An 11,062-nucleotide genomic window follows, 5' to 3' on the forward strand; every position below is an offset into this window, starting at 1 on the left:
CATAAGCGCCTTTTTTTTCCATATATGTTCCAAGACATGGAGATCACTAAGGGGATGTGAGAGACTTTGGGACACTGTCATATGAAACTGTTCCTTCTGAGAGAATGTTCCTGCACTGACAATGGAATATTTTTGAGGGGCTTGTGTCACCCCCACTACTCCCATTACAGCTTACACATAATGAGAATGCTTCTCTTCCCTACCAAACTGATCCCTAGCCCTAGCTGTATGGCTGTCTTACTAGAGTTGCTGATTAGCCTGAAGGATCATTTTATGCAGTTTTGGGGTTTCCCCACGTCTTTTTTTTCTTAAATTCTTTGCAACCCAAATATATTCTGATCTGATTATTAGATTCCTTTATTCTGTTTCTCTGTGAATTTGATCTTACACATATAATTGTAAGCACTGGTTTTTTATCTTGCATCGGTGTAGTGGTTGTGTTCTGAGCTGAAGGTGATTAGTGATTTGAGGAATGCAGGCCAATGCTGGTTTAGGTAAAATGATCACACATGAATAGATCTGTTCTGCATGCTAGCAGCCCTATAACGCTTCTCTGACCTTTGAGGAAGCTATAGGGTGGTGATGGGCTCCTCCGTCCTTCATCTAATACTTGCCCAGTAAAAAGCAGATCATTGTCCTTACAGGATCCTTGTGAGGCTGGCAATACTGCTGTCACCATTCTGCAGATGAGGAAATTTTTGGCAGAAGAGAATCAAATGACATAACCAGCATCCCTCTAACATACACCAGATAGTGATCTATAGAAGCACGAGTTCTGTGTTGTCTTTTTACCTTCTTCCCAAGTTTGGCAGAAGTCTTTGTATTCTTCTTGATTTCTGTCCTAGTCAGAATTGTTCTGCCATCTGCTCCAAATTAATTTCTGTGACTTTCCTTGATGTCCCAAATAAAAATATTGGATTGCATTTGTGTCGTGTTTACAATCTATATGGAGGAGTGGAGAAATCTCAGAGGAGTCAGATCATGGATGTTCAAGCTTGCATCTGCATTGTTCTGTCACTGGGAGTAAGCACAGAGCAAGCAAGAACTTTTCTGTGCTAGGTTAATTTCTATGGAGCCTTTCCTTTCAATGGTCAACAAAAAAAATTTGGAAAGCAAGATGATTCTACCTTGGTATGTTTTTGATACATCAAGGCAAAAGTAAGGAAATATCAATTTCTTTATTATTGGAGGGAAAATGCATTTAGATTTTTTGTTTGACCCACCTACTTGATCCAGCATTGAAGAGAAAGAGAAGGAGAGACAGAGGAATCAAAAGTATTTCTGTCTTAATAATTTCTAGATAAACATCACCAGTGAGCTTATTAGTATGGCATTTTCAGTGGAAATACAGTATTTCAGCTGGACAAAATGCAAGAATGCTTTATCTCATGGAATTTCCCACTCAGGAATGGAACAATCCTTCATACTGCCACAGCTGCCTCAGCTCCTAATATGGATTTAGCAAGTAGCTCAAAAATACCCGTCAGAACCCAAAGATGCAGTTGTTGTGGTGGTTTTTCAAAACCTTAAATGTGTATACCAAAAATGATAGAAAAAAATTTGCTGTAAAAATTGTTTGTTGCAAAACAGGAGGGATCCTGCATTTTCCCAGAGTTACTAGCCACTTGTTTTGATTTCTGCCGTAGCAGGTTCTGCCTTGAATACACTACAAAATTTGATTCTGTTGTATTTTATGTGCACTGAGCCCAAGCAAAAGCCTTCAGTCATAATGTCAGTGCCATTTTACTCTTAGAGATTGTAGCTTTCAGTTTGATACTTTCTTGTAATGACACTACTCTTGTTCATCCTTGTTTTGATGTTCTTTTGATGTAAAGTGTGTTTTCAGAATGAATGGGTTTGCTCCTTGTTTATAATTCAAATTGCTGAAGCCTATTTTCACTGGATTTTTAATTATATACCGCATTTAATTCCAGAGTTCATTTTCTTTGAGAAGAATCCTCAGAAAGCTTTTAAATACCAGGGTACCACTTTTTGTTCAGGAAGTCTCTGAGTCACAAAGGGCTGCAGAAGACTGTGCTGGGGAGGTATCACTATGTGCTTACCTTGATACCACACTGTTTCCTGAGTTTGTGTAATTGGTTAGTGCTGCAGGTGTGATAGATATGTGCTCTCACCTGGTACAGCTCCTTTAAATCCCTATGCACACAAAATGTGTGTATGTCTTCATTCCTCGTGTCTTTTCTGGATCTCATTTTCTGCATTTCTTATTATATAACTGGAAATCACTTATAAAAGGGTAAACATTTAGGGTAATATCCTAGCAGAAGTCCCAGACTGTGTCTGTACTGGTACATTGGGCAGGGCCAGGAGCAGCGGCATTGGTGACCTGAGGAGTTTGGGTGTTAGCACACTCCAGGGCATGGTTCTGCCCGTGCCAGCCAGCACTCTGCGCAGCTGGACCCAGAGATGGGTCAGGGCAGCAGTGAGAGCCAGGGACTCTTCCAAGCAGGCAGATATGGATGAGAGCTCCTCTTTGGGGACTGAGCAGAAGGACAGAGTTTAGCCATATGGACATGGGCTGTGCCATAAAACTTGTGCTCAGGGGCAGGGAATTGGCCCTGAACTGCTGTATTTTCTATTCCAAGGCAGGCCTGTTGATTTCTGTGCTGCAGTGCCAGGCCCTGAGACAGAATGCATTTACAGCTCTCTGTATACAGGACGTAATTTTAATGCTTGGCTCCTGCTGCAAAAAATGTCACAGCAAACTTCAAGAGGATTGTTTATGTCCCCAGAACCTTAAGCTGGAATAATGACTCTAATTTATTTATGCACATTTTGACAGCTTGTTATGTTTTATTCCATAAAGCTAAATGTGGTCTCAGCACCTTGGAGTTATTGCTACCAAGTAATGATGCCAGGGAGAGATTGGGATTTTTGTCTCTGAGCTAGGAAAAACTTTTCTATTCTGTAAGGATTTAAAACTACTGTCCTTGTGTCTGTCTGTGCTTGAGAATGTACAGTGAAAGTGAGGGGTGATGTGTCCTAGCTGCATAACTGAGTGGGAACAGATCGACTCTACATCAACACTGAATGCTTGAATAACCCAGAAACCAGTGACCTTCGCGTGGGAGCTGTCACACTCAGCAAGAGATGGGGAGCTCTGTCTTAGAGTAGAGACCTGTAAATGCTTGCTTGCTCTGTAATGTGTCTCAGTTTGTTTTAGATCTGCTGAATGATACAGATTGGGTACCCCCTTAAGAGAAATTCAAGCTCTTTCTCTATGGAGATCTGAAAGACAGACCCCCTTCTAGTCTGAAAGGGTTGTATCATTTCTGGGTGTGTTTTATGTACCCATAATATTTTCAGTGTCTATTATAATGCTTTAAGTTTGATAATCTACTGACAGTCAATCAAGGTGTTCATAGGAGCATTGAATAGTTTTGTAAATGAGTAGAAAATGATATGAGTCTGTAGAAGGCTGCTTTGATGAGGAGTTTAAATGAAAACAAAACAAAAAATCCAGTAAAACCAGAACACTGGTCACTGGATTCTGTATGATTTTGAGTTTCTTTTCCTGCTGCCTGCAGTGATATCTATACTAATAAAGAAAACCGTGAGGAAGCATCCACAAGCACCACATTGCCTACAATTAAGTGTTAGAAGAGTCCCTGGCAGGCTTTAGACCTGGACCGACTAGACTTCTCAAATAATTTATAAACACCATTCAGGGATGAGCTCCAACCCAGAACCCATTCTGAACAGGTTCCTGACCATCTTGTCTTGGAGGTAAAGAGGGTTAAATATGAATTTTCTATGAATAGGAAATGTTGCAGACAGTAGCTGTAATCCCAAGGAACTGTCCCTGGCTTTTTCAATTTTCTAGTGCAGGTACAACTAATGCAAGCTTACTTCTATAGCATATACATTGGGAAGCTGTGCTGAAATAGGGAAGGGGAGAAAGAGTATGTTTAACCTAATCCAAGATATATGGGGATGACAGAAATCACACTAACACAGACTCTTAATTCCTTCCTGAATATCTTCTATGGGCTTTTAACAGTAGTAGCACAAGAAAAATAACATTCATGATGGGCCAGTGTGGATCCCTGGGGCCTCAGAAGGGACTGCTGAGAGACAAAGCTGTAAATATGTCTGTGATGGACTGAAAAGGAAAAGGTACCACTCTAGGGGGGAACTCAAAGCCTAAGTGTTGGCTCATGTTCACTAACCTGGGTGACAGGGCAGACTGATCATTGCCTTTGGGCTTTAGTCTATGTTTTATTGCATTATTTTTTTTATAATTTTTCTGAATGGACTACTCCAACCGCACAGTTTCCAGGGCCAAGTTCATTTATTGTCCACACGGAGAACATGAATACTTACTGCTTCAGAAACAATAGCAGGATGTTACTCTGCTGCTGATACAGAGTCACTGATGAGAATGATCCTATTATCATTCAGTTACTAACTCCTTTAATCAAAGCTTTAACTAGGTTTATAATCCAAGAGAAAAAGCTGTGGCCACACTGGGATTCAGATGCAAAGTCATTCATCATTAAATTCTAGTGGTAGAAGTTTTGTTTTCTTACTCTATCCCTGAGGGAATGATGGAAGTCAATCTGACAGCTGACCGTCTCTGCAGTCCAAGGAAGGAGAACTGCCTGAACATGGAGAATGAGCTAAATTCCCATCCTTTTTGGGTTGGCATTTCATATCAGGTTTGAATCTCGTATTGTGTATGTCTCTCAGGGATGGTGAGTTTATCAGTAAGTGAGTTTATTGCATATAGTTATGTGATCACTGTGACACTTCCCAGGTCTCTAAAGTAATTTCCTGAAAAAATAATATGAAAATCACAAGTGTTAGTCAGTGATTTTTAAGTAATCAAATTCAGCTGAAAAGATAGATATACAGGAACTTGGGCCAAATCTTGGCTATAACCTTATGTCTGAGCTATGTAGAGTACGGCATACTCCACTATCCTTTTTGTGAGAAGGTAGAAATGGGTTCCATTTCCTGAAATTGTTGCCATTCCTGTTGTTAGCAGAGGCAGAACTTGGAGATCATTGAAGAAATGAGCCATTGAGAATCTGATGTAAGTTAAATTCTGCCATCAGTGATGTCTGCTGTTGTCATTCAAAGGCATTTTTCACTGTGATATTTTAGCCTTGGCTCCTAATCCTGACCTAAAGTACCTGGGTGTTTATTCAGAAGTCTCTGGTCCTGACACATAGTGAAGTCCTGACACAGCCTATGTCTTGCTCTGGATCCTTGTTTCATCTTGTAAAATACACATAGTTAATCTCTGTTTTGTCCTCTTTTCAGACAGAAGACAGTGGAAACAAGGAGTAGTTGATGGAGTTCCTGACAGCAGATGTTTCTTTTAATTTGACTGCTATAGGGGTCTTCAATATACTAGCATGATTTTTTTTTTTCTTGTCTGTGAATTCATATGAAAATGAATTATGGAGCTGGATTGCATTACGAAGTTGTTGTGCTTTAAATTAATTCTCTCTACAGTCAAATGGGACCTTTGGATGTTTGGAAAGTCCAACCACCAAATGCTTTCCTGTTTTGTATACTATGAACGGGAGTTCTCATCTTCATTCCTGCTCCAGAGATATTGACCCGCAGGATGAGGAGGTGGTTAGTTTTCTGTCACATAAGGAAATACATTGTGGCAAACTTGAAAGCTCATCTTCTTTTCTAACTTTTCCAATAATTTTACAGCTAGACAGGTAAAAATAGGCTGCTTTCTAGATACTCCTAGTCTCCAAATTGTGTTCATGGGTATTCTGAGCTACAGCTCACAATAACTCTTAGCATTTTGCAGTGTATGGGCAAATGGAAGTAGGAGATTTTGACTTTTTATGACTTTTATAAGGAGTTGGCACAAGGTTATATAGTTTAATTTGGACTATATTTTGCTAGCTTTTGCACATATGGAATAGCATCTTTCTCTGCAATAATCATACCTATATAATTCTGTCAGAATCTGTCCTACCAGCTGGAGTGAGCTATTTCACACTGTATCTGATATTGTTTCCTTTTTATCTGTTGAGGCAGAGGGCTTTGCTGTATATCCTGATATCCCATGGCTCCCCTTTTGGGGCTCCGTTCACAGTTCACACATCTTGATTCCATCTGTACTCTTGAAGAGTCCTGCTAGGTGGAACATGTATCTGTCAAACACATGTCCATTCTGGACCGCAGCCCTTTACGGGTCACGCCTTGAAACATCGCTAATTTGATTTCAAAGGGAGCTATTACAAAATGCCTTTTGTGTTGTTAGCCCTCAGGAGAAGGACCTCAGTTGGACACAGTGAAACACTGCAACTGCTTTAGCCGTGGTGTTCCTTGTTGGAACAGATATAAGAATCAGTCAAGTCTTTGTTTTGGAGCACTGCACCTCTTCAGAAGTCCCCTGATGTGAGAGGGGATGGCTGAATGTGTGCTAAAAGGTCCAGGGGACAGAATCTTAGTGATCCACAGCATCCATCAGATGCTGTTGACCAACCTCAGGAAATGAGTGGAAATCTGACTCTTGTTTGACTACCCTGAGTCCTGAGAATGGCGCAGTGGGTGCAGAGGGTTGATGTACACATCTGTGAGCTCCCTGGCAGTGCTTTGAAGATCTGTGTTGCAGCCTGTGGCTTTTTATGATGCAGTCATGTGCATTTTTAAGACTTAGAATTAGACACCTTTGTGCATGAAGTTAAGCATGACTGTGACTCATTCAGCTGTCACTCTTACAGACTTGGTGTGAGAACCATATGGAAGGGAAGAAGTATCCCAGGCCCAAGATACAAGTTTATGGATTGCAAGACAGGAGGCCAAACACCAAAACAGCATACAACAGAAGTGAGTACTTGGTGAAAATTTTCACTTCTAGTTGGTCAAATTTCCAACATAAATTAAACCATTTTCTCGAAGTAGTGGCTTTTCCCATTGGTAAGCTGTGAATCTTCCCCCACAGTTAATTCACTATTTCAGTTAGTTACAGTTAGTGCTCATTGGCTGCACAATCTCTGAGCACATTAGAGCCACAGTAGTAGTCTATCTGGCATTTGTAAACAGGCAACACTTGGGACTTCGTAATACTCTAACTCAGTGCACTAGTGTGCCAAAATAAAGGTCATTTCAATTCCATATTAAGTCACGCAGTTTTGAAGTGACATGTATTTAATGATTTTTCTCCAGTAAATGAATGATAGCAAGTATTAAACTAATATGCTTTGATGATATGCCCACAAAAAAAGGCAAAATCTTTTCAAAAAAATTAAACTGATATTTTACCAGAAAAAAAAAACTCCACAACCCATAACAAAGACTCAGACTCCTACCCAAAGCTTCTGCAATAAAGAAAATCAGACTTCTTGGGCCTTTCCAGATGACAGTTTGCACAAGTTTCACTGTAATTTTTTTATGCATGTCCATCACTGCAGAGTGAGGCTAATCTTTTGATAGAGGTAGAAGAGCATGAAGGTTGCAATTTGAGCTTGTCACAGAAGCTGTATCACAAAGCTCATAACAGCACCACTAAAGGAGTGGTGGAAAACTGGTCCTTATGTGTATGAAGCCTGTAATTGTGCATAGACATATTTAAAGTCTTTTCATTTAGCAAAGCCTTCTTGTGTTCCAACTCTGCATAGTGCTCCAGGTAGTTTCTCTCTGCCATCTTTCTAGCAGGCTATGGGCTCAAATAGGCACAAACTGCAGCACAGGAGGTGCTGTCAGAAGATCAGGAAGCACTTTTTCATGGTGAGTGTGGTCACTCACAGATTGCCCAGGAAGGCTATGAAGTCTCCATCCTTGAGGTATTCAAAAGCCAGCTTGACATGGTCCTGGGCAACTTGCTTCAGGTAGCCCTTCTTGAGCAAGGTGGGTGGGTGAGATGACCCCCAGAGGTCCCTTCCAATGCCAACCATTCTATGACTGATTCTGTGTCTGCTTGATCTGGGCTGCTGACATCTAGTTATTCAAAGGCCTAAAGGCATTGAACAAAATCTGTTGGCCAGTCTTGGTTTTGGGAATGTTGCTTTTGGTGTTAGCAGTTGGTCGTGTGTCACTTTTAAGAAACTTACAGTTCCTTCAGCACAGAATGGGCGAGAGAACTGTTTTGATTCTTGGTGGTGTAGCTCTTGAGTGTGCAGGAGGAAAGGTTTTACTGGGGCTTCCTCTCCTAGGAGGATGTGTGAAGATTCCAGGAAACAGGATGAACACTAGTGAATGGCTGGTAGTGTGAGCACTGGGGATGTACACCTCACAGCAGTTTGTAACAAAGCCTTTATCAACTGGTGCTTGCAGAAGTTGATTCTTAATACTCTATGTTGTGTTTAGTAGTCCGAGGATGAACTGTCTCTTGAGCTGGTAATACACCTAGGTGTGTCTTCTGTTTGGTCACTACTCCCATTGAAATAAAACTGATGATAAACTGTAGACCAAGAAGTCAATACTGACTGCAAAATAGATTACCTGTCCCCTTCAACCTCCTGTCTGACCTCACTGAGCAATAGGAATAGGAAGACATCAGGGAAAATTTGTTATTAGGCTGCAATCCTAGAATGAGACAGCTAAATTAATTCCAATTAATTTCCTTTGGTGACACATTTTTCTGAATGGCACTTAAAGTAGTCCAACTACAAAAAGTCTGCAATGTTGCATACAGATGATAAACTTTCCTATGTCATTCAACTGATCAATTGTTTTTTTGGGTGAGTGGTTATATGGCATTGTTTAATAGAGGACAGCTAAGTCCATATAAATAATCATTCAAAAACCAGAAAGAGATTGTGTACTTGCTGTCTTAAGTCCACTGGGCCAATGATGAAACTTAATAATACAACCATTCCTTACCACTCTTAATTGTTCTTACAACATGTCCTAAAATGTTTTACTATCAATAATCATGACAAATATAATATGATATTCCTGTTTTTCCAGTGCATGGGCATGAACACTTACATGAGCTTCAATGATGATCATATTTGGCTTAAAAATTATTTTAATAAATTTTGAATTGTTTCTAGTCATATCAGATTCAATGCCAAAGGATAAATAAAATGGTTTCAGGAATACTTTTGATGCTGTGCTTAATGCATTCATAGTAATAGGAAACCAAAGTTGTTATCTTTTGAATGCTCGTGTCATGGAACTGAGAAATATCTTAAGATAACAAAATACTATGTCTTTGTTACTTTTTGACTGATACAATCCAAAAAAGTTGGTAGAAGCCCTCTTTTGAGCAGAGATAGCAGGATAGCGCTGCCAGTTTTCCTTTCCACGATTTCTGTATAGGTGCACACACATTATATCACTGATTTTAATTGTCTCTGTTGTCTGTCAGGGTAAGTTAAGCTTCAGGTCCCGTTTTCCATTCCAGATGCTGTCACGGTGCCTCTGTGCTGGGAACTGTGGCTGCTCAGCCCCTGGCGCTGGCGCCGGGGCTGTGAGGCGAGGAGCAGGGCAAGGGCCAGGGCTGTCAGAGCACCGGGCTGAGAGGCGAGGAGCAGGGCAAGGGCCGGTACCAGGGGTGTCAGAGCCATGGGCTGAGAGGCGAGGAGCAGGGCAAGGGCCGGTGCCGGGGGTGTCAGAGCACCGGGCTGAGAGGCGAGGAGCAGGGCAAGGGCCGGTACCAGGGGTGTCAGAGCCATGGGCTGAGAGGCGAGGAGCAGGGCAAGGGCCGGTGCCAGGGGTGTCAGAGCACCGGGCTGAGAGGCGAGGAGCAGGGCAAGGGCCGGTGCCGGGGGTGTCAGAGCCATGGGCTGAGAGGCGAGGAGCAGGGCAAGGGCCAGGGGTGTCAGAGCACCGGGCTGAGAGGCGAGGAGCAGGGCAAGGGCCGGTGCCGGGGGTGTCAGAGCCATGGGCTGAGAGGCGAGGAGCAGGGCAAGGGCCGGTGCCGGGGGTGTCAGAGCACCGGGCTGAGAGGCGAGGAGCAGGGCAAGGGCCGGTGCCGGGGGTGTCAGAGCCAGGGCCCGCCCGGCCCTGCGGGCTCGGGGAGCGCCCCCGAGATGCTGCTGCGCTGCGGGACCAGCACAGGTCGGACTGCCGGGCAATGCTGAAGGGCTGCCTGTGCTGCCAGAGTTTTGGGTTAGGAAGTACTTAGTGGCGGCTTCAATGGCTCGTGGGTGGTGGGATTTTGAGATTAATGGCAGGATGGCGAGTGTATTGATTTCAAGGCCGGTCCAGGCCATAATTCAGTGGTTACTTGAGATAGTAATGGTTGTTCCTATGAGTAAGCTAGTGATGAAGATTAGTTTTGCCTGGGGGTTCATTAGCAGGGGAAGGATTTGAACCATCATTTTTGGGGTACGGGCCTGATAGCTTGTTTAGCTGACCCTACTAGAAAGTAATATAAAGGAAATATGGAGGGTTTTGATTCCTCTAGTGTGGCTTCTATTCCTGCTTTTCTGAGTACTAGGAAATGAGAGGGCTGGTATACCTCCATGTTCACTTTATCCTAGTGACCCTTAGTGTTCAGGCACATTTCTGGGAGGGCCTCAGGTAAAGGGGTAGGCCCACGTAGCAAATTGGCATGCTAAGTACTAGTCATGGCTTGTGTTTCACAAGAGAACTGCATGCAGTCTTTGGGCCTTTCATGTCTCATGTTTTATCCCAAGACCCATCTCCTTCTGCAAATACTTTTAAAAGGTTCTAGTATGTAGGTGGATAGCATTCTGTTCCTAGTAGGAGAAAATTTTTTCAGACCTTGCTTGCAGATTTTTGGAAAGAGGGAGCACACTGTTACATAAACTTGGAGCATGAGAAATGTGAATATGGTTTATAAATGATGCATTTGCTCGAATGACTGATCACAATCAAACAATTTTAATTGTTTTCTTTTCTATAGAGTAATCTTGCAGTCCTACAAGAAATAATAAGAACACCATGAAAACAGTATCCAAACTGTATTGTTGAAGTTTAAGACTTTAATTAGAATATGTACATACAGTTACTGTCATAAAATCAAAGCTATTGCTTCCACAATAAACATAACTTTACAAAAAATGTAGAGATCCTATATCTATACTGATGGCTTAAAAGACTAATGGTGGGAAATGCTCTTAATTACTTGCCTGTAAAAATATGAATCACTTTCAAA

At 42.0% G+C, this 11,062-nt stretch overlaps 1 protein-coding gene across 1 annotated transcript; it reads right to left on the reverse strand.

Moving 5' to 3' along the window:
• Window positions 1-9,320: 9,320 nt before the first annotated feature.
• LOC131081077 (NADH-ubiquinone oxidoreductase chain 2-like) lies at window positions 9,321-10,154 on the reverse strand. Its single transcript, XM_058019940.1, has one exon. It carries the CDS (start codon window positions 10,152-10,154, stop codon window positions 9,321-9,323), a length of 834 nt encoding a protein of 277 aa, XP_057875923.1.
• Window positions 10,155-11,062: the final 908 nt, after the last annotated feature.

This window comes from Melospiza georgiana, chromosome 3 (assembly GCF_028018845.1).
Source record: "Melospiza georgiana isolate bMelGeo1 chromosome 3, bMelGeo1.pri, whole genome shotgun sequence".
NCBI lineage: Eukaryota > Metazoa > Chordata > Aves > Passeriformes > Passerellidae > Melospiza > Melospiza georgiana.